We start from the raw sequence: 24,592 nt of genomic DNA, 5'->3' as shown, positions 1-24,592 counted from the left end.
GCTTCCTTCACTCCTCGCTGACAGCTTGACTGACTGATTGAAAGTGCAGCTTCGTTTGTGCCCCCACAGCTTGCTGGAGTCTCCAGGAGCCCTTGATTCTAACACCTAACTGCCCACTAACCCCTGGACCTTCATCCTGAGTGTGAACAGCATGGAGACATCACTGAGTTCCCATTACACAGATTCCATGTAGATCCTTGTTAAAAATCACACAACACCAGGTTATAGTCCAACAGGTTTAATTGGAAGCACTAGCTTTCAGAGCGATGCTCCTTCATCAGGTGGTTCCAATTAAACCTGTTGGACTATAACCTGGTGTTATGTGATTTTTAACTTTGTCCACCCCAGTCCAACACCGACATCTCCAGTCCATGTAGTTCAGTTCTTTTTTCAACAATTCAATTAAAGTTGTTTTCTGCTTGTGGTTTGCTCTATCTTTATCTTGCTTCCTTTCCAACTAACTGTGACCCCAGAACTACTCTTCCATGACCCCGATATTATTTTGAGACACATTGATATCCTTGCAATAAACTCCACCCTCCTTCATTGTAGTATTGAATGTAAGTTTGGAATGGTTGAATGCAGCAGCCAAGAGTGGAACTTTAATAATCCCTGAATATTATGATGGTGACCTATTTCTGGTCATTTCTGGCTTTGCAGCATACAAAGAGAATGCATACAAAAGACGGATTTATTATACCCTGTGAACTCCATTAATGAGCTCCTTCCCTTCACAACCCCCATAACCTGGTAACTTTCTATAATCCCCAACCTTCCACGAGTGTCAGTCAACCACAACACTCAACTCCCAACAATGCCCCGTTTCTAATACCACCCACTCCCTCCCACTGTATTGATGCTGTTATGAAGATGTGATTTATTTTCAGTAAAGATTTTAGTCCATGAACTTGAAGTGAACATTAAGACATAAATAGACCACTCAGCCCATCAAGTAAAAAATGAGGTCTGCAGATGCTGGAGATCACAGCTGAAAATGTGTTGCTGGTCAAAGCACAGCAGGCCAGGCAGCATCTCAGGAATAGAGAATTCGACGTTTCGAGCATAAGCCCTTCCTCTCTGCTGTGCCGTTCCAAAGCATCCCTGCTGTGTGGAAACAGGACATTCAGCCCAACAAGTCCACACCGACCTCCGAAGAGCATCCTGCCCAGACCCATCTTCCTACCCTATATTTCTCCATGGCTAACACATCTAATCTACATATCTCTGAACACTACAGGGCAACTTAGCATGGCCAATCCAACTAACTCAAACACCTTTGGACATTCAATGAGATCGACCCCACTTTCCTACCTTTCCCCCCAATACTCTTCATTCTCTCATTGTTTAAAACTCTTGTCTATTTCAGTCCTTAATATACTTGACAACCCAACCCTGACAGCCCCCTCTGGTAAAGATTTCCACCGATTCATTCCCCTCTGAAAGAAAGGATTCCTCCTCATCCCTGTGTTAAATGTGCAAACCCTTATTCTGAGATGATACCTCCTGGTCCTGGATTCTCCTACAGGGGGGCCTTTCCGCATCTACTCTGTGTAGCCTGGAATACCCTGTGCATGTCCAATACACTCACTCTTTTAAATAAAGGCCAACATTGCATTTACCTTCCCTGTGCTGTACTCAATTTTTTAAGCTCTGCATCCTAAATCTGTAACTCAAAGTCACTCTGTGTTGGGGCTCTCTGCAGCCTTTCTGTTCTTCCTGCCAAACTACATTCCCCACATTATATTCCACTAGCCAAGGTTTTGCCCACCCACATGGCCTGTCGATATCCTTCAGTAGACTCCTTCTGTCATCCTTACCACCTGCCATCCCGACTATTTCTGTGTCGTTTGCTAACATTGATGTTGTAAAGTCGATGTCCACATCCTCATTGACATATAAATAACTGTGGAGCCAGTACATTACGTTGTGCCTGCAGCAGTAAATTCCTAGGGCAGGTCTAAGTTGCTGCACTGCACCTTCCTACCTCCTGGGCTTCATGTGCCTGCAGCTGATCCAGTAACACTCGCCGTCGCCGTTTCTCCCGCTGCTTCCTTGCCTTGCCCTCCTCATCCAGCCTCTTCCGAACATTCTCAATAAAAGTGTGATCTTCCTCCACTCTCACACAGGGAACAAACGCCTCCTTCAAAGGAGAAGGTACCTCCTGAACGTGGACCGTACTGCTCGGCCTGGAAAAGACACAGCGTTTCCATTTCAGAGTGTGCAGAATCAGAGCATGTGGGGTTAGGGATACAATACTAGCATGGGCTGGGAATTGATTAGCAAACAGGAAGCAGAAAATAAGAATTATTTTAATCCACTCACACATATGAGTGTCACTGGCTGGGCCCAGTATTTATTCCCCGTCCCTAGTTGCCCCTTGAGAGGGTGGGGGTGAGTTGCCTTCCTGACCCACTGCAGTCCATGTGCTGTAGGGTGACCCACAACACCCTGAGGGAGAGAATTCCAGGAATTTGACCCAAGACAATTAAGGAACGGCGATATATTTCCAAGTCAGGATGGTGAGTGGCTCAGAGGAGAACTTGCGGGGGTTGTGTTCTCATGTACCTGCTGCCCTTGTCCTTCTAGATGGAGTGCTCATGGGGTTGGAAGGTGCTGCCTGAGGATCTTTGGTGAATTTCTGCAGTGCTCCTTGTAGGTAGTACACACTGCTGCTACTGAGCATCAGTGATGGACAGAGCAATACTTGTTATGGACCAGACCAGACCTTGCAGCACGCCCGGTGTACTGTAAGGAGACAGCCGACACCCTCACTTTCAGATTTATTTAAAGGCAAATGTAAGCTGCTGTAACTGATCCATCACCAGGTTTTAATTAAAACACACTTCATTTTTATAACACGATTAAACCTTACTCGATTGAAATACCCAGCGACAAAACAGACTACAGACGGGAGGTGGAAGACCTGGAAGAATGGTGCACTAGCTCTCAATGCTGGCAAAACCAAGGAACTCATGATGACTTTTGGCAGGATGTTCCTCATGCCCCCCCCCCTACACATTAACAGCACAGAGGGGGAACGAGTGGAGAGTGTCAAGCTCCTGGGAGTGGTCATCCACACCAAGCTTTCTTGGATTCTTCACATGGATACACTGGTTCAAAGACCCAACAACATCTCCCCTTCCTCAGGCAGCTAAGGAAATGTGGTATGACGGCGAATACCCTTGCCAACTTTTATAGGTGCACCATCGGGAGCATTCTGTCTGGATGTATCACTACCTGGTATGACAACTGTACCATTCAGGATCGGAGACAGTTACAGAGAGTGGGGAACTCGGCTCAGACAATCACAAAGGCCAACCTCCCATCTATAGAATTCATCTCCCAGGCCCGCTGTCAAGGAAAGGCCGCCAGTATTCTTAAAGATCCATCCCACCCTGGCAATGTTTTTCTACAACCTCTACCATCGGGGAGAAGGAACAGAAGCCTGAACACACACACCAGCCAGTTTCTAAACAGTTTCTACCCTACTGTCGCTAGAATACTGAATGGACTCACAAACTCTTAACATTCGCCTGTACCTGTGTTTTGTTTTTGCTGCTGTTTACCGATTATTTACTATTTATGCGACTTAACTCTGTGATCTACCAGCTTCTCACTGAGCCTCGGTACACGTGACAATAAATTCAATTCAGTTCAATACCCAACAAGGTAATGTATTACTTAACCATGAACAATCAATTGTTCTAATATCGGCAGCATCCCATGAAGTTTGACAAAAAGGTAATTCAGCACAAGTTTGGATTCTCGGGTGCTGTCTCTCTCGTTCAGCAGAAAGAATCCATGTTCCCCTTTCGATTCTTAAATCTCACTGTCTAAGATTTCACTCTGGCAGAAGCAGAAAACTTCACTTTACTGAAAGCAAAACAGAGAATCTTTCCTGCGTCTGGGGTGTCCTGACCCCATCCACTGATGGTTTGCCTGTCTCATTTACAAAAGCCCCAAGGAGAACTCCAAAGCTGTTTACCAACTGCCCTCTGAAGGAGACATTTCAGCACATCCTCTATAAAAAAAATAGTACAGAACCAATCTCTTAAAGGTGCAGTACGTCACATTGTGGGTGTGGTGCCAATCAAGCGGCTGCTTTGTCCTGGATGGCGTCAAGCTTCTTGAGTGGTGTTGGAGCTGCCCCCACCCAGGGCAGGTGGGGAGTATTCCATCCCACTCCTGACTTGCAGATGGTGGACAGGCTTTGGGGAGTCGGGGAGCGAGTTTATTCCTGTCAGCAACGCAACCTCTAACCACAAGATTTATATGGCAAGCCCATTTCAGTTTCTGGAAAATAGTAAAGTCTGTGATGCACTTAGAGATTGTAATGCTATTGAACATTAAAGGACAATGGTTGGGTTCTCTCTTGTCAATGATGGTCATAGCCTGGTATGTGTGTGGTGCGAATGTTACTTTCCACTTGTCAGCCGAAGCCTGGATATTGTCCTGATCTTGTTGTATGTGAACAAGGCCTGTGTCAGTGTCTGAGGAGTTGTGAACGGGGCTGAATGCTGGGTAATCATTGGGGAACATCCCCCACTTCTGTCCTTATGGTGGAGGGAAGGTCATTGATGAAGCAGCTGAAGGTGGTTGGGCCAAGGTCACTACCCTGAGGGACTCCTGCAGAGATGTCCTGGACCGGAGATGGCTGACCCTCTACAACTACAACCACCTTCCTCTGTGTCAGCTGTGACTCTAACCAGGGGAGTGTTTGCCCCTGACACCCACTGATTCCAGTTTTGCCAGGGCTCCTTGATGCCACACTCGGTCAAATCCAGCCTTGATGTTTAGGGCTGTCCCTCTCCCCTCCCCTCTGGAATTCAGCTTTTTTGTCCATGTTTGACCCAAGGCTGGAATGAGGTCAGGAGCTGGGTGACCCTGGGGGAACCCAAACTGGGGGTCACTGAGCAGGTTATTGCTGAGCAGGTGCTGATTGACAGCCCTGTACTGACCCCGTCCACCACGTTACTGAGGATCGAGGGGAGACTGATGGGATGGGAATTGGCCGGGTTGGATTTATCCTGCTGTTTATGTACAGGACATACCCGGGTAATTTTCCACATTATCGGGTAGATGCCAGTGTTGTAACTGTACTGGAACAGCTTGGCTAGGGGGACAGCAAGTTCTGGAGCACACATCTTCAACACTATTGGCGGAATGTTGTCAGGACCTGTAGCTTTTGCGGTATTCAGAGTTTCCAACTGTTTCCTGATATCATACGGAGTGAACTGAATTGGTCGAAGTCTGACAGCTGCAAAATTCCCTCAGGCAGAGGTCCAGAGGAATCACTGGGTCATCCAGGAAACAGAAATAGTTAGCAGACAAGAAATGGAGGAACACATAGGAAACTTTCCAAGTGGCAGGCAGTCCTAGTGGGGTCACAGCGCTAGGACCCCAGCAAATGACTACGTGGAATGAACAAGCAGAGGACATGGGACAGGTGGGTACAATTACAACATGTAAAACACATTTTGACAAGTACATGAATAAGAAAGATTTCGAGGGATTATTGGCTGAATGCAGGAAGATGGGATTGATTCAATTTGGGAAACCTGTTGGGCTAGGTAACTGATAGAGTCATAGAGATATACAGCACGGAAACAGACCCTCAAAAACTGCATGAGGGAACTGGAGCTGAAACTGGAGCTGGATGAACTTTGGATCATCCGGGAGGCAGAGGGGGTTATTGAGAGGAGTTACAGGGAGGTAGTCACACCTCAGGGACAAGAAAAAGGTAAAAAGGTTACAGTCAGGGGACGGAAAGGGAACCAACAGGCAGTGCAGGGGTCCCCTGTGGCCGTTCCCCTCAACTGTTGGATACTGTTGGGCAGGAAAAACTGACCAGGGCTAATCCATGGAGTACAGGTCTCTGGCACAGAGTCTGTCCCTGTCGCTTAGAAGAGAATTAGGGGGAGAGGAGCAAAGCTTCAGTCATTGGGGACTCTATAGTTATGGGGACAGAGAGGAGATTCTGTGGGGACGGGAGAGACTCACGGTTGGTGTCTTGCCTCCCAGGTGCCAGGGTCCGTGATGTCTCAGATCGTGTTTTCGGGATCCTTGAGGGGGAGGGAGAGCAGCCCCAAGTCGTGGTCCACATAGGCACCAATGACATAGCTAGGAAAAGGGATGGGGATCTAAGGAAGACATTCAGGAAGCTAGGGTGGAACCTCAGAGCTTGAACAAAGAGAGTTGTTACCTCTGGTTTGTTGCCCACGCCACGTGCTAGTGAGGCAAGGAATAGGGAGAGAGAGAGAAGTTGAACACGTGGCTACAGGGATGGTGCAGAGGGAGAGTTTCAGGTAACTGGATAATTGGGGCTCTTTCTGGGGAAGGTGGGACCTCTACAAACAGGATGGTCTTCACCTGAACCAAAGGGGTACCAGTATCCTGGGAGGGAAATTTGGTCTTTGGAAGGATTTAAACTAATTCAGCAGGGGGATAGGAACCTGGATTGTAGTTCCAGTGCCCAGGAGGCTGAGAGTAGTCAGGTCAGAGATATGGTTTCAAGGTCACAAGAGTGCACCGACAAGCAGGAAGGTGGTTTGAAGTGTGTCTACTTCAAGGCCAGGAGCATCCGGAATAAGGTGGGTGAACTTGCAGCATGGGTTGGTACCTGGGACTTCGATGTTGTGGCCATTTCGGAGACATGGATAGAGCAGGGACAGGAATGGTTGTTGCAGGTTCCAGGATTTAGATGTTTCAGTAAGAACAGAGAAGATGGTAAAAGAGGGGGAGGTGTGGCATTGTTGGTCAAGGATAGTATTACAGTTGCTGAAAAGATGTTTGGGGACTCGTCAACTGAGGTAGTATGGGCTGAGGTTAGAAACAGGAAAGGAGAGGTCACCATGCTGGGAGTTTTCTATAGGCCTCCGAATAGTCCCAGAGATGTAGAGGAAAGGATAGCAAAGATGATTCTGGATAGGAACAAGAGTAACAGAATATTTGTTGTGGTGTCTTTAACTTTCCAAATACTGACTGGGAATATTATAGTTCAAGTACTATAGATGGGTCAGTTTTTGTCCAGTGTGTGCAGGAGGGCTTCCTGACACAGTATGTAGACAGACCAACAAGGGGCGAGGCCACATTGGGTTTGGTACTGGGTAATGTGCCCGCCCAGGTGTTAGACTTGGAGGTAGGTGAGCACTTTGGTGATCGTGACCACAATTCGGTTTTGTTTATTTCAGTGATGGAAAGGGATAAGTATATACCGCAGGGGAAGAGTTATAGCTGGGGGAAAGGCAATGATGATGTGATTAGGCAAGATTTAGGAAGCATAGGATGGGGAAGGAAACTGCAGGGGATGGGGACAGTTGAAATGTGGAGCTTGTTCAAGGATCAGCTACTGCGTGTCCTTGATAAATATGTACCTAACAGGCAGGGAGGAAGCTGTAGAGTGTGGGAGCCGTGGTTTATGAAGGAAGTTGAATCTCTGGTCAAGAGGAAGAAGAAGGTTTATGTTAGGATGAGACGTGAAGGCTCAGTTAGGGCAAATGAGAGTTACAAGGTAGCCAGGGAAGACCTAAAGAGAGAGCTCAGAAAAGCCACGAGGGGACATGAGAAGACGTTGGTAGGTAGGATCAAGGAAAACTGTAAAGCTTTCTATAGGTATATCAGGAATAAAAGAATGACTAGAGTAAAATTAGGACCACTCAAAGACAGTAATGGGAAGTTATGCATGGAGTCAGAGGAGAAAGCGAAAGTGCTAAACGAATACTTTTCATCAGTATTCACACTGGAAAAAGACAACTTTGTCGAGGAGGATACTAAGGTACAGGCTACTAGATTAAATGGGATTGAGGTTCACAAGGAGGTGTTAGCAATTCTGGAAAGTGTGAAAATAGATAAGTCCCCTGGGCCGGATGGGATTTATCCTAGGATTCTCTGGGAAGCCAGGGAGGAGATTGCCGAGCCTTTGGCATTGATCTTTAAATCGTCATTGTCCACAGGAATAGTGCCAGAAGACTGGAGGATAGCAAATGTGGTTCCCCTGTTCAAGAAGGGGAGTAGAGACAACCCTGGTAATTATAGACCAGTGAGCCTTACTTCAGTTGTTGGTAAAGTGTTGGAAAAGATTCTAAGAGATAGGATTTATAATCATCTAGAAAAGAATAATTTGATTAGGGATAGTCAGCACGGTTTTGTGAAGGGTTGGTCGTGCCTCACAAACCTTACTGAGTTCTTTGAGAAGGTGACCAAACAGGTAGATGAGAGTAAACCGGTTGATGTGGTGTATATGGATTTCAGCAAGGCGTTCGATAAGGTTCCCCACAGTAGGCTGTTGTACAAAATGCAGAGGAATGGGATTGTGGGAGATATAGCAGTTTGGATCAGTAATTGGCTTGCTGAAAGAAGTCAGCGGGTGGTGGTTGATCGGAAATGTTCATCCTGGAGTCCAGTTACCAGCGGTATACCGCAAGGGTCGGTGTTGGGTCCACTACTGTTCATCATTTTCATAAATGACCTGGATGAGGGCGTAGGTGGATGGGTTAGTAAATCTGCAGATGATATTAAGATTGGTGGAGTTGTGGATAGTGCCGAAAGATGTTGCAGGTTACAGAGGGACATAGATAAGCTGCACAGCTGGGCTGAGAGGTGGAAAATGGAGTTTAATGTGGAAAAGTGTGAGGTGATTCACTTTGGAAGGAGTAACAGAAATGCAGAGTACTGGGCTAATGGTAAGATTCTTGGCAGTGTAGATGAGCAGAGAGATCTTGGTGTCCATGTACAAGGATCCCTGAAAGTTGCCACCCAGGTTGACAGGGTTTGTTAAGAAAGCATATATATGATGTGTTAGCTTTTATTGTTAGAGGGATTGAGTTTCGGAGCCATGGGATCATGCTGCAGCTGTACAAAACTCTGGTATGGCTGCACTTGGAGTATTGTGTACAGTTCTGGTCACCACATTATAAGAAGGATGTGGAAGCTTTGGAAAGGGTGCAGAGGAGATTTACCAGGACGTTGCCTGGTATGGAGGGAAGGTCTTGTGAGGAAAGGCTGAGGGACTTGAGGCTTAGTTAGAGAGAAGAAGGTTGAGAGGTGACTTAACTGAGACATCTGAGATAATCAGAGGGTTAGATAGGGTGGACAGGGAGAGTCTTTTTCCTTGGATGGTGATGGCTAGCATGAGGGAACATAGCTTTAAATTGAGGGGTGATAGATAGAGGACAGATGTCAGAGGTAGTTTCTTTACTCAGAGAGTAGTAGGGGCGTGGAACACACTGCCTGCAACAGGAGTAGACTCACCAATTTTAAGGGCATTGAAATGGTTTTTGCGTCAACATATGGATGAGAATGGAACAGTGTGGGACAGATGGGCTTCAGATTGGTTCCACAGATTGCAGCATCGAGGGCCGAAGGGTCTCTACCTCCCTGTAATGTTCTATGTTCTATGTTCTACATGTTGACTATGCTGGATCTTTCACGGTTTCAACACTTCGTCATTGTGGACGTCCAATCCAGTGAACATGGGGACGACGATAGTGAAACTGTGAGCATCTTTTGCAGTACACTGACTCCTGGAGGATTTGGTCATACATAACATTTACCAGCAGGGAATTGGACAGTTCCATATCATCTATTATCCATTGGCCTGGCAGAAAGAGCAGTCCAAACTCTGAAAACAGGCTGAAAGAAACAGCCAACAGCTTCACTCGACAGCAAGCTGTCCCAGTGCCTCCCTGATGATAAGACCATCCCTCACGCTACTGCAGGGATAGCTCCAACAGTGTTGTTCATGGGGAGACGTCCGCACACCAGGTTCAACCTGATCTTCCCGAACCTGAGGCTGGGGACAAATGGCATCTGAAATGCAAATGTCAGATACATGACTCTGCTATACGAGAGACAGTTAACTTCAAGAGATGGTGTTTGCTGTAGGAACCAATGGAATGGCTCGGCATGCGTCAGAGACATGATCCACACAAGGTCAGGCCCAATGATGAGTGTAAAGTTGGGGTTGGAGTGACAGACATGAACAAGCACATGGGCTGTAAAACACCTCAGGGTGACCCTGACCCGGTGATAAAACTGGCCTGTGACCTCAGATTCAGAGAGGGAGGTATGTAGTGAGTGTCCTGAGGTCAACGAGTTGGAGTTCATTGAATCCGTTCCCTGGTTGGTCCAGATTAACAGCCCCAGTCCAGGGGCCCTGACAGACAGACAGATATAAACAGGAGTGTCAGAGATTCTGTTCAGTCGGAGAGCTGGCTCTGAGGACACTCATCAGAGTCAAGGCTCTCACAGGGGACCTGGTTACAGGATACCAGCCTCTGTGGAGATATTTTGTATCCAAAGACCATAGAAGATATGGAAGCAGAGTTAGGCCATTCAGCCCATTGAGTCTGCTCTACCATTCAGTTATGGCTCAAATGTTTCACAGCCCCATGTTTCTGCTTTCAGCTGGAAACATTTGATCCCCTGACTGATCAAGAGCCCATCTATCTCGAAAAGAAATACTGCAGATGCTGCAAATCAGGAACAAAAACATAAATTGCTGGAAATACTCAGCAGCATCTGAGGAAAGAAAGCAGATTTAATGTTTTGGGTCCAGCAATCCTTCTGATCTCATTGTGGCTGGGGAAAGGTTGATATTTTTGCTGGAGATGGTGGCAGGGTTTAGGTGAAAGAGTAGACAGTAGGTGGAGCTGGAACCAAGAGAGAGAGTCAGAAAACCAGAGCCAAAGAGAGAGAGAGAGAGAGAGAGAGTGACAGACCGACAGACTTACTTCAATCCTAGCCTGGCCACCATCCACAACCTTTTCTGTGGTACACTGATGAAATCATCGGTGCTGCGTCCCCCTCTCATCCTGAATTGGAAAAATTTAGCAATTTCACTTCCAATTTCCACCTCACTCTCTTCTTCATCGGACTCCTTCCTTCCCTTCCTCAATATCTTTGTTTCCATTTCTCGGGATAAACTGGCCACCAATTAGCACTATAACCCCACTGCCTCCCAGAGTTACCTTGACCACACATTCTCACAAGATTCCTAAAGAAGTGCTTATGCTCAAAACGTCGATTCTCCTGCTCCTTGGATGCTGCCTGACCTGCTGCGCTTTTCCAGCAACACATTTTTCAGCTCTGATACTCCAGCATCTGCAGACCTCACTTTCTCCTCGACACATTCTCACACCCTGTTTCCAGTAAAGACTCTATTCCATTCTCCCACTTCCTCTGTCTCTGTTGCATGTGTTCTGATGGTGCCAACTTCGAAAAGACAGCATCCGAAATGCCCACCTTCTTCCTCAATTGAGGAATCCCAGCGCTGCAGTTGACAGGACCCTCAGCCGGGTCTGTCCCATCACCCACTCTCTTCCCGTCCACAACAGTGATAAGGCCCCTCTTGTCTGCACCTGCCATCCCACCAGCATTCACATCCCAGAGCATCATTAGCTGCCAGTTCTGCCACCTCCAGCACGGTGCCACCGCCAAACACATATTCTCCTCCTATCCCTTGACAGCCTTCTGCAGGGACTGTTCTCTCTGGAATACCCTGGTCTACTCCTCCTTCATTCCCAACACCCCATCCCCACCCCACACCCCACCTCCCCACACAACAGCCCCACAACACCTTCCCCTCAACCACAGACGGTGGAACACATGTCCATTTCCCTCCTCAACACCCAAACACACCTCCATCAGGACCTCCTTACCCCCTCAAAGAATTCTAACAGGTATGTCAGGCATGAGCTCCCCTTTACAAAGTTTGCTGTCTCCACCCTATTTTACCATGTACTTGCAAGTACATTGCAATCTTATCCTCAATAACTGAGTCTAAACTGACCGAGGTCAGGCTAACCAGACTATATGCTATACCACCCTCCCTTCTTAAACCTGGGTGTTACATTCTCCACTTTCCAGTCCTCCCTGACTATAGTGATTCCTGAAAGATCATCACCAAAGCCTCTACAATCTGCTCAGCTATCTCCTTCTGTAACCAGGGGCATAGTCCTCTGTGATTTATTCACCTTGAGACCTTTCAGCCCATTTCCCCAGCATGTTCTCACTCTCTGCCCCTAATTGCCTTGAAGTTCTGGTGTTGCTTCCATTATGGAAACTGATGGAAAGTACCTGTTCAGTTCCTCTGCCATTTCTTTGTTCCCCATTACTACATCTTCAGCATCATTTACTTTTACCTCTTTCTTACTTTGTAATATATTTTTAAAATCTTTTTTCAATCTTCTTTTATATTACTAGCTAGCCTTGTAAATTAAAGAAGGAACAGAGACACACAGGAGCAGATTGGGAAGCAGATTTTGGAAATGTGCAGATGTAGCAGGGTTGTTATCATGGGTAACTTCAACTTCCCTAATACTGATTGGAACCTCCTTATTGCAAATAGTTTGGATGGAGCAGTTTTTATCAGGTGAGTCCAGGAAGGCCCCTGGCTCAATATATAGATAGACCGATTAGAGGGGAGGCCATATTGGATTTGGTGCTTGGCAACGAACCATGCCAGGTGTCAGGTCTCTCGGAGGGAGAGTATTTCGGTGATAGAGATCACTACTCCCTGACCTTTACTATAGCCATGGAGAGGGACAGGAACAGACAGTATGGGAAAGTATTTCACTGGGAGAGGGGAGATTACAATGTTATTAGGCAGGAACTAGGGCACCTAATTTGGGAACGGACGTTCTCAGGGAAATGTAGAAATATGGAGGTTGTTTAGGGAACAGCAGGCCAGGCAGCATCTCAGGAATAGAGAATTCGACATTTCGAGCATAAGCCCTTCATCAGGAATAAGAGAGAGAGCCAAGCAGGCTAAGATAAAAGGTAGGGAGGAGGGACTAGGGGGAGGGGCGATGGAGGTGGGATAGGTGGAAGGACGTCAAGGTGAGGGTGATAGGCCGGAGTGGGGTGGGGGCGGAGAGGTCAGGAAGAGGATTGCAGGTTAGGAAGGCGGTGCTGAGTTGACGGAACCGACTGAGACAAGGTGGGGGGAGGGGAAATGAGGAAACTGGAGAAATCTGAATTCATACCTTGTGGTTGAAGGGTTCCCAGGCGGAAGATGAGGCGCTCCTCCTCCAGCCGTCGTGTTGTTATGGTCTGCCGGTGGAGGAGTCCAAGGACCTGCATGTCCTCGGTGGAGTGGGAGGGAGACTTAAAGTGTTGAGCCACGGGGTGATTGGGTTGGTTGGTTCGGGCGGCCCGGAGGTGTTCTCTGAAGCGTTCCGGCCTGTAAGCGGCCCGTCTCCCCAATATAGAGGAGGCCACATCGGGTGCAGCGGATGCAATAGATGATGTGTGTGGAGGTACAGGTGAACTTGTGGCGGATATGGAAGGATCCCTTGGGGCCTTGGAGGGAAGTGAGTGTGGAGGTGTGGGCGCAAGTTTTACATTTCCTGCGGTTGCAGGGGAAGGTGCCGGGGTTGGAGGTTGGGTTGGTGGGGGGTGTGGATGCAGGTCCTTGGACTCCTCCACCGGCAGAACACAACTACACGACGGCTGGAGGAGGAGCGCCTCATCTTCCGCCTGGGAACCCTCCAACCACAAGGTATGAATTCAGATTTCTCCAGTTTCCTCATTTCCCCTCCCCCCACCTTGTCTCAGTCGGTTCCCTCAACTCAGCACCGCCCTCCTAACCTGCAATCCTCTTCCTGACCTCTCCGCCCCCACCCCACTCCGGCCTATCACCCTCACCTTGACCTCCTTCCACCTATCCCACCTCCATCGCCCCTCCCCCTAGTCCCTCCTCCCTACCTTTTATCTTAGCCTGCTTGGCTCTCTCTCTTATTCCTGATGAAGGGCTTATGCTCGAAACGTCGAATTCTCTATTCCTGAGATGCTGCCTGGCCTGCTGTGCTTTGACCAGCAACACATTTGCAGCTGTGATCTCCAGCATCTGCAGACCTCATTTTTTACTCGTTGTTTAGGGAACACTTGCTGATAGTGCTGGATAGGTCTTTCTCACTGAGGCAAGGAAGGGATGGTAAGTTGAAAGAACCGTGGGTGACAAGGGATGTGGAACATCTAGTCAAGAGGAAGAAGGAGGCTTAGTGAAGGTTGAGGAGGTAAGGATCAGACAGGGCTCTAGAGGATCACAAGGTAGCCAGGAAGGAACTGAAGAATGGACTTAGGAGAGCTAGAAGGGGGCATGAAAAAGCTTTAGTGGGTAGGATTAAGGAAAACTCTAAGGCACTCTACACTTATGTGAGGAAGAAGAGGATGGCCAGAGTGAGGGTAGGGCCGATCAGGGATAGTGGAGGGAACGTGTGCCTGGAGTTGGAGGAGGTAGGGGAGGTCCTTAATGAATACTTTGCTTCAGTATTCACTCCTGAGAGGGACGTTGATGTATGGGAGGACAGCGTGAAACAGACTGATATGCTCGAACAGGTTAATATTAAGAAGGAAAATGTACTGGGAATGATAAGCCAGATGGGATATACCCAAAGTTTCTACAGGAAGTGAGGTAAGATTGGGACAGATAAACACCAGGGGGCAGAAACCATTGTCAGGATTTGTCTATTGCCCTGTGAGCAATAGGGAACAAGGGCAGGCAGTGACCTTGTGGTAGTATCACTGGACTGTTCATCCAGGAACACACAAACTGTTCTGGGAGCCTGTGTTCAAATCCCACCGTGTCAGATGCTGAAGTTTGAATTCAATAAAGATCTGGAATCAAAGACCTGATGATGACCATGAATCCATTGTCAGTTGTCAGGAAAGACCTATCTGGTTCACAAATGTTCTTTAGGGAAGGAAACTACTATCCTTATTTGGTCTGGCCTACATGGGCGACCTTCATTTATATACTGATTGGACAAACCAAATGAGCAAATGTATTGTGGAGGAGGATTTCCTGAGTGAGAACACGATGGCCTTTTAGACCAATACTTTGAGGATCCAACCAGAGAGCAGGCTTTCCTAGACTTTGTAATGAGAAAGAATTATAATCTTGTTGTGTGGTGTCCCTTGGGGAAGATCAACCATTACATGGTACAATTCTTCATTAAACTGGAGAGTGAACTCGGCGACAGTGAGGACTGCAGATGCTGGAGATCAGAGTCTAGATTAGAGTGGTGCTGGAAAAGCACAGCCGGTCAGGCAGCAGCCGAGGAGCAGGAAAATCGACGTTTCGGGCCGGAGCCCTTCATCAGGAATGAGGCTGGGATCCTCCGGGATGGAGAGATAAATGGGAGAGGGTGGGGCTGGGGAGAAGGTAGCTAAGAGTGCAATAGGTGGATGGAGGTGGGGATAATGGTGATAGCTCAGAGAGGAGGGTGGAGTGGATAGGTGGGAAGGAAGATTGGTGGGTGGGACAGGTCATGAGGGCGGTGCTGAGCTAGAAGGTTATAACTGAGGTAAGGTGGGAGGAGGGGAAATGAGGAAACTGGTGAAGTCCACATTGATGCCCTGGGGTTGGAGTGTTCCGAGGTGTAGAGTGAAATAGTCAAGTACAAAACTCGGGACCAGAATCTGTACAAAGGGAATGATGAGGATTTGAGGAATGAATTAGTAAGAATGAATCAGAAAACCTTAGTAAAGAGGTTGATGAGTCGGCAATAATTCATATTTAACATATTTAAAGAACATGTGCAACAACTACTAATTCCTGTATGGCACAAAAATTAAACAAAACAAGTGGCTAAACCATGTTTTATAAAAGAAATGAGAGAAAATATTAGATTCAAAGAGGAATTGCATAATATTGTCAGAAAAAGCAACAAAATTGAGGATTGGGAGCATTTTATTATTCAGCAAAAATTGCACAGTTGTAATGGCACACAACGGAGAGGCCATATAGATTAGATAAATTCCCTACAGTATGGAAACAGGCCCTTTGGCCTAACAAGTTCACACTGACCCTCCGAAGAATAACCCACCCCCCTACCTTATATTTGCTCCTGACTAATGCACCTAACTCTAAGGGCAATTTAGCATGGCCAATCCACCCTAACCTGCACATCTTTGTGACTGTGGGAGGAAACCGGAGCACCCGGAGGAAACCCAAGCAGACACGGGGAGAATGTGCAAACTCCACCCAGACAGTCAGCCGAGGCTGGTATTGAACCTCAGTCCCTGGCGCTGTGAGGCAGCAGTGCTAACCACTGTGTCACTGTGCCGCCCACATGGCCCATACTGCCCAGGGATCTGCTGACTGATGGTTCTGACTGACATTCTCACCTCTCACGTTCTTTTTCAGCACCAGTTGGCTCCAACTTGGTCAGTATTGTTTCAAAGTCATTGATCTCTTTCATAAACATCTGAAAAAAAAGAGGTCAGTGCATTGAGTGCCTCAAAGTTCCAAACCCACCACCACTTCCATCTAGAAGGACAAGGACAGCAGATACACAGGAACACCACCCTCTGTAGGTTCCCCTCCAAGCCATTCACCATCCGGACTTGGAAATATATCGCCGTTCCTTCAGTGTCGCTGGGTCAGAATCCAGGAATTCCCTCCCTAAGGGCATTGTGGGTCTACCCACAGCACATTACTGCAGCCGGTCGAGCAGACAGCTCACGCCCACCTTCCCAAGGGGCAACTAGGGACAGACAGTGATGTTCACATCCCACAATGCCAAGATATTACCCCCACCACCCCACCCCGATTCAATGCTTTACTTTTGCTCATTAACCTCTGATGAGGGTTCTTATCAAAAATCTTCTGAAAATCCAAATATGCCACATGTACTAGTTCTCCACAGACGCTGTGATCCAGTCATCAAGTCACTCTTTATTTACACGTGCATAATATCTGACACTGGTTCAACTCCCTCAGAGCCCTCAGAGTGAACAGAGCCTCTGACACGCCTGTTTGGACCAAGTTCACAGCTCCAACCAGGGAACTCAGATTCTTTGAGGTCTACCTGACTGAGCTCATTACAATCTCTACATCCCTTTCCCTCTCGGTCCGGGAATGTAGGACTGTTCATTCTCTTGTAGCCCCTCCTGGTGTACACTGCTTTCAGTTTCTGTAAAGACAAGTTGTAATGACAGCACCTGTGGACAAGAGGTTCCAGTGATCATTTGCAATAACATTTCTTACCTCAGCTTCCTTCTTCCTCAACTCCTCTTTGCGCTTCTCCATTATTTTAGCTATTTTTCGAGGCACTGGTTTAGAGACATGGATCAGAGATGCCTGGATTTTAGCCATCAGCTCTTCGTTTTTCCTTTTAGCTTCTCGAAGCTGAATCAAGTGGAAATAAAGAGAAATGAGGGTCACCCTGGGTCAGAGCATAAGACTATAAGAGATAGGAGCAGAAATTAGGCCATTCAGCCCATCGAGTCGGCTCCACCATTCAATCGTGGCTGATAGGTTTCTCAAGGAGAAAGTGAGGTCTGCAGATGCTGGAGATCGGAGCTGAAAAATGTGTTGCTGGAAAAGCACAGCAGGTCAGGCAGCATCCAAAGAACAGGAAATTCGACGTTCCAGGCATAAGCCCTCCTTCAGGAATGAGGCCTGACCTGCTGCGCTTTTCCAGCAACACATTTTCAGCTCTGATAGGTTTCTCAACCCCATTCTCGCTGTAACCCCTGATACTCAGGAGCCTCTCTATCTCAGTGTTAAATATACTAATGACCTGGCCTCCACAGCCTTCTGTGGCAGTGAGTTCCACAGATCCACCACTCTCTGGCTGAAGACGTTTCTCCTTATCTCCATTCCAAAAGGCCCTCCCTTTATTCTAAGGCTGTGAGCTGAAAAATGTGTTGCTGAAAAAGCGCAGCAGGTCAGGCAGCATCCAAGGAGCAGGAGAATCGATGTTTCAGGCATGAGCCCTTCTTCAGGAATGAGGCTGTGCCCTCAGGTCCTAGTCTCTCCCACCATGGGAACATCTTCCCAACATCCACTCTCTCCAGGCCATTCACTGTTCTGTAAATTTCAATTAGATCCCGCCTCGTCCTTCTCAACTTCGGGTACAGACCCAGAGTCCTCAAATGTTTCTCGTACATTCAGCTTTTCATTCCTAGGACCATTCTTACGAACCTCCTCTGAACACGTTCCAGGGCCAGTACATCCTTCCTGAGATATGGGGCCCAGAACTGTGCACAATACTCCAAATGTGGTCTGACTAGAGCCTTATAGAGCCTCAGAAATACATCCCTGCTTTTATATTCAAGTCCCCTCAAAATAAATGCCATCATTGCACTTGTCTCCCAAACTACTGACTGCACCTGTAAGTTTACCTCGAGAGAATTCCGCTCTAGAACTCCCACATTTCTTTGCACGTCAGACTTCTGAATTTTTTCACCGTTTAGAAAATGGTCCATGTCTCTATTCTTCTGACAAGGGTCACTGGTTAAAGGTGAGGGGTCCCCTATTAAATACAGAGACGATGAAACATGTTTCTCTTTCAGAGGGATGTGAGTCATTGGAATTCCCTTCTTCAAAGGCAACGATGCAGAATCTCTAACCTTTTAAAGGTAGAGCTAGATAGACTTTTTATTTCCCAAGGGGATGAAAGGTTATCAGGAATATGCAGGAATGTAGAGTTGTGGTTAAAATCGGATCAGCCACAATCTTACTGAAAGGTGGAGCAGGCTCACAGGGCTGAGTGACGGTGAAAGTAAGGACCTCAGATGATGGAGATTCCTGATGAAGGGCTCTTGCCCGAAGCGTCGATTTTCCTGCTCCTCGGATGCTGCCTAACCTGCTGTGCTTTTCCAGCACCACTCTGATCCTGATTCATAGGGCTGAGTAAAAACAATGGCTGCAGATGCTGGAAACCAGATTCTGGATTAGTGGGGATGAGCGGCCTACTCTTGTTCCTCGTTGTTAGCTTGTGACCTACAATATTCCTCTTGGTTCTCTGCTATATTTTTGACCTGACACTTGTCTTAAGCACAGCAGGTTAGGCAGCATCCAAGGAACAGGAAATTCGATGTTTCGGGCCAGAGCCCTTCATCAGGAATTCCTGATGAAGGGCTCTGGCCCGAAGCGTCGAATTTCCTGTTCCTTGGATGTTGCCTAACCTGCTGTGCTTTAACCAGCAACACATTTTCAGCTGTGATCTCCAGCATCTGCAGACCTCACTTTTTACTTGTCTTAAGCACACTTCTTTTACTTCATCTTAGTTTCCTTTTCCTTTGACATCCAGGGATCTCTACATTTGTTTGTCCTCCCATCCTCTGTCAAGGGAGCACACATTCATTTCCTCTTTGAAGGGAGGCCATTGGTCAGATATGGTTTCGGTGACAGTTTCTCCAGCCCAGCCCTGGGCCTGTCCAATTGCAGTCTGTCCTCTGACTGTGGACCAATTATTCTCATTGGTTTGGGGTACAACTCTCATTTTGGAATGTCATAGCATCAATGCCAGAGGTTCTGGGTTGAAATCCCAGACAAACCTAAATCCCATTTGTTAAACCAAAAAAGGAAAAGTGGACATAAGTTTAAAATGCAAATGAAACAAGTATAATGTGAGAAAAAAAAAGCCTTTTCACTCAGTGAGTGGGGAGGGTCTGGAATGCTCTGTCTGGGAATGTGGGGGGGGGCAGCTTTAACTGAGGCGTTCGGGAGGGAACGGGACGGAAACGGTGAGCAGGGATAGGGGGAAAGGCAGGAGATCGACATGAGGGGATAGGCCCAGTGCAGACATGATGGGCAGAATGGTATCCTCCTGCATCGTAATAATTCTATGAGTGATGACCCACCATCTTCCTATGATACAATGATCGCTATCCCCTAAATGTTTCTCCAATGTCACTTCATCTCTTTGGCCCACCTGATTCCCAAGAACCAGGAGAAGCAGTGCCTCCATTCCTGTGAGACTGGACACAAACTGGTGCAGAAAATGCTCCTGAGCACGGTGGAGAATACTTGCCCCTTACTGCCCCTAACACCACTACTGTGCCGGTCTATATGTGGGTAATTAAAGTGGCTCATTATAACTACGGATGTTTTGCATCTCTTGATAATTTCCCTGCAAGTTTGATCCACAGCTAGTGGTCTGAGCAATGTAACAACACCCTTCTTAATCCTTAGCTCAATCCAAACCAAACCCTCTCAATCATCCTCTTTCTCCAGCACTGTGATACACTCTTTAACCAAAAACACCATTCTTCCTGCTTTTTCCCATTGTGTTTTTTCTATTCACATCATAACCAGGAATGTTTGAAACCCACCTGTCCTTCCTGAAACCGTTTCTCTATTCTGATTGCAATTATAATCTGACAAGGCAATGTGCACCAGTTACTCCCTGACCTCAGGGATATCATATATTCACACTCTGGCTCGGCCACCCTGCTTCATACCTCTTTACTTTCTCTCTGATCTGATTCCATTGATGAACTGACTACTCTCTAAGCTCGTGTGATCTGCCTCTCCCAGTGCTCCCTCCACCCTGATATTACTTTTGAATGTTCTTATCTGGTGCCCACACTCCTGCCAAGTTATTTTAAACCTCCCCATCAGCACTCAAAACACACCCCACAAGGACCTCGGTCCAATCCCATCTAAACCTCCTGCTCCTTATTTTAAATCTATGCCCCCTGGTTATTCATCCTCCATGAAGGATAAAGGTTCCTTCCTATCTCTCCTGTCAGTGCCCCTGAGCCTTTTGAGAAAAACAACTCCAGCTTATCCAGCCTCCCTTCAGAGCTGAATTGCTCCATCCCAGTTCCACCACATCCTGGTGAATCCCCTCCGTCACATCCTTCCTCTCGTGTGGGGACCAGAACTGCACACAGTACTCGAGCTGTGGCCAAACTAATCTTGTCCACTTCATCCTCCTCCTCCTCCCTGATCTGCTGGGCCTTCTGTGGAGCTATGAGCTTGCCTCCTGCTGCACTCCCTCACCAATGCCCCGAACGAGTTAATGAGCTGAACCTCGGCTTGCCTGTTTCTCTTGGACTGCGAGGTGGTCACACATTCCCTGCCTGCTGCCTGTCTGTCGTTAATTCATGGTATTATCACCATTCTGAACATATGAGCCACATAGCTCTCCACCTCATGGATAAACGCCAGTGACTCTGACCACTGCTGTGAAACCTGCAGCATATGACCTGACTGCACATGGGCTCTTGGTGGTCACAGGAAGAGCCAACGGCACTCTATCGGCCACAGAATAAGCCAAGCTGCTCTGCTATGCCTAAATCATTGTAGTAAGTTACATCATTTACTGTGATTTTATTTACTTTAACTTACTTTAAATTTATTCCTGCACTATTAACTAAAATCTGGAGTTTAATAGAAGATAGAATTTCTTTAGGAGTAAGTGAGGACTGAAGATGCTGGAGATCAGAGCTGAAAATGTGTTGCTGGAAAAGCGCAGCAGGTCAGGCAGCATCCAAGGAACAGGAGAGTCGACGTTTCGGGCATAAGCCCTTCATCAGGAATGAGGAAAGTGTGCCAAGCAGGCTAAGATAAAAGGTAGGGAGGAGGGACTAGGGGGAGGGGCGTTGGAAATGCGATAGGTGGAAGGAGGTCAAGGTGAGGGTGATAGGCCGGAGTGGGAATGGGGGCGGAGAGGTCAGGAAGAAGATTGCAGGTTAGGAGGGCAGTGCTAAGTTCGAGGGATTTGACTGAGACAAGGTGGGGGGAGGGGAAATGAGGAAACTGGAGAAATCTGAGTTCATCCCTTGTGGTTGGAGGGTTCCTAGGCGGAAGATGAGGCGCTCCTCCTCCAGCCGTCGTGTTGCTATGGTCCAACCACAAGGGATGAACTCAGATTTCTCCAGTTTCCTCATTTCCCCTCCCCCCACCTTGTCTCAGTCCCAACCCTCGAACTCAGCACCGCCCTCCTAACCTGCAATCTTCTTACTGACCTCTCCGCCCCCACCCCACTCCTGCCTATCACCCTCACCTTAACCTCCTTCCACCTATCACATCTCCAACGCCCCTCCCCCAAGTCCCTCCTCCCTACCTTTTATCTTAGCCTGCTGGACACACTTTCCTCATTCCTGAAGAAGGGCTCATGCCCGAAACATCGATTCTCCTGCTCCTTGGATGCTGCCTGACCTGCTGCACTTTTCCAGCAACACATTTTCAGATAGAATTTATTTACCCATACTCACAAATCAGCTCTCTCTCTGTGCCTACAACAACTTCCTTCCTTGTTAAAAATAATCCCACAACACCAGGTTATAGTCCAACAGGAAGCACTCGCTTTCAGAGCGACACTCCTTCATCAGGGTGGTTGTGGAGTATGAGATCGTAAGACACAGAATTTATAGAAAAAGTTTACAGTGTGATGTAACTGAAATTATATATTGAAAAAGTTATATTTTGAGAATGCAACTTTGAGAAAGTTCTGGGATTTACATATATAAGAACCAAAACCAAGGTGGTCATTCTAAAAGATGAGAGACTTAACAAACAATCCAGGTCTTTTTCAATATATCATTTCAGTTACATCACACTGTAAACTTTTGCTATAATTTCTGTGTCTTACGATCTCATTCTCCACAACCACCTGATGAAGGAGCATCGCTCTGAAAGCTAGTGCTTCCAATTAAACCTGTTGGACTATAACCTGGTGTTGTGTGATTTCTAACTTTGCCCACCCCAGTCCAACATCAGCATCTCCACATCATTCCTTCCTTGTGCAAGTTTAGAATTACATTGTTCAAAATTATTAGAAACAGTCTCTAAAAACCGCTGCTCAACAGTCAATCAACTCGCAACCTTCCTGTGATGTCAATCAGGCATGTTTCTCTCCTCACGCTGTTTTTCCTGTTGTCTGCTTCCCTTCTCTCTCTCTCTCTCTCTAACACCCCCCTTTCCCAAGCTCTCTCACTCCCTCGATCTCAGTTTCTCTCTCTCTCTCTTTCACAATCTCTTTCTATCCCAGTTTATTTCTCTCTCTTCACCTTTCCCAGTCTCTCTCTCTCTCTCTCTCTCTCTCTCTCCCTCATTCCCAGTTTCTCTCCCTATTTTCCATCTTGCTCTGGTTCTTGCTCTGGTCCAATTCCTCCCCCTCCCTCACTCCCAGTGCCTCGCCATGTCTCACCGATTCCTGGTTTTCAGTTCGCTGCTGTTCTAGAATGTCTTGTTTTTTCTGTAGCTCTTCCTCTTGTTTCTGTTTCACCTGCTCTTTTATCTCCTTTCCCAGAGCTACAAAGTGGCTTGATACGTTGCGTAGGATCACATCAACTTCACGTGGAATCATCGACTTCAAACGCTACAAGGAAAAGTCAAGAGAAACCAACAAGGAGTTCAGGAATATTAATTAAAGTGACATGTGCAATTATAGCAAATTTGAGAAGCGCAGTGACCATTCTCATCACTGCATCGGAATGATGACATTGCTGACAGCAAGTTGAATTTTACAGTGAACAGTCCCAGAAATCAAGTTATCTGAGTAAAAATTAGTTCTATCCCACTGTTCTGTACTCCCCAGAGCCCCATATCAATCCCCAACTAAACCAATTGTCCTGTTCTCCCCATAGCCCTGTACCAATCCCAAACCATTCCCAGTATCCTGCTGTCTCCCCGTAGCCCCGAATCTATCCCCAAACTAATTTCACTACCCCAGTTTCTCTCCATAGCCCTTTTTCAATCTCAAACTAATCCCACTGCCCTACTCTCTCCCCACAGCCCTGTATTAATCCTAAACTAATCCCACTATCCCACTCTCTCCCCACAGCTCTGTATTAATCCTAAACTAATCCCACTGCCCCACTCTCTCCCCACAGCCCTGTATTAATCCTAAACTAATCCCACTATCCCACTCTCTCCCCACAGCCCAGTATTAATCCTAAACTAATCCCACTGCCCCACTCTCTCCCCACAGCCCTGTATTAATCCTAAACTAATCCCACTACCCCACTCTCTCCCCACAGCCCTGTATTAATCCTAAACTAATCCCACTATCCCACTCTCTCCCCACAGCTCTGTATTAATCCTAAACTAATCCCACTGCCCCACTCTCTCCCCACAGCCCTGTATTAATCCTAAACTAATCCCAATATCCCACTCTCTCCCCACAGTCCTGTATTAATCCCAAACTAATCCCACTACCCCACTCTCTCCCCACAGCCCTGTATTAATCCTAAACTAATCCCACTGCCCCACTCTCTCCCCACAGCCCTGTATTAATCCTAAACTAATCCCACTATCCCACTCTCTCCCCACAGCTCTGTATTAATCCCAAACTAATCCCACTGCCCCACTCTCTCCCCACAGCCCTGTATTAATCCTAAACTAATCCCACTACCCCACTCTCTCCCCACAGCCCTGTATTAATCCTAAACTAATCCCACTGCCCCACTCTCTCCCCACAGCCCTGTATTAATCCTAAACTAATCCCACTACCCCACTCTCTCCCCACAGCCCTGTATTAATCCTAAACTAATCCCACTACCCCACTCTCTCCCCACAGCCCTGTATTAATCCTAAACTAATCCCACTACCCCACTCTCTCCCAATAGCTCTATATCATTCTCCAAACCAATCTGACTGACTTGTTCTCTACTCATAGACTTATATCAATCATCAAACTTGTGCTCTCTCCCTTGTGCTTTATATTTCCCTGAAACAAATTATTATTTAAATTTTCCTCAGATGTTTGCTTCCCTGGTGTCTTTTGTGTGGTTTTTTACAATTTGACAATAATATGTTACCTCGTGTAATCACTGCAGCTAATGGAATGTGGAACATTACCAGAAGTCAGTATAAATCCAGGAATTATTATCTGAGCTGATCCCTTCAAAA

General features: G+C 47.1%; 1 protein-coding gene across 1 annotated transcript in view; it reads right to left on the bottom strand.

Annotated features, from left to right (window-relative positions):
* spef2 (sperm flagellar 2) overlaps positions 1-24,592 on the bottom strand; it is a 244,563-nt gene that overhangs the window by 208,274 nt on the left and 11,697 nt on the right. The window contains exons 4-7 of the mRNA XM_060847113.1: positions 22,890-23,060; positions 16,991-17,131; positions 16,129-16,208; positions 1,985-2,186 (exon numbers count right to left, since the gene is read on the bottom strand). Of these exons, the coding sequence (XP_060703096.1) occupies positions 1,985-2,186; positions 16,129-16,208; positions 16,991-17,131; positions 22,890-23,060 (594 nt within the window). The remainder of the gene's footprint in view (positions 1-1,984; positions 2,187-16,128; positions 16,209-16,990; positions 17,132-22,889; positions 23,061-24,592) is intronic.

The sequence above is a fragment of the Hemiscyllium ocellatum genome, chromosome 2, assembly GCF_020745735.1.
Source record: "Hemiscyllium ocellatum isolate sHemOce1 chromosome 2, sHemOce1.pat.X.cur, whole genome shotgun sequence".
NCBI classification, from domain to species: domain Eukaryota; kingdom Metazoa; phylum Chordata; class Chondrichthyes; order Orectolobiformes; family Hemiscylliidae; genus Hemiscyllium; species Hemiscyllium ocellatum.
Note: the sequence above shows the minus strand (reverse complement) of the source record. Positions and strands in the feature narration are given on the sequence as shown.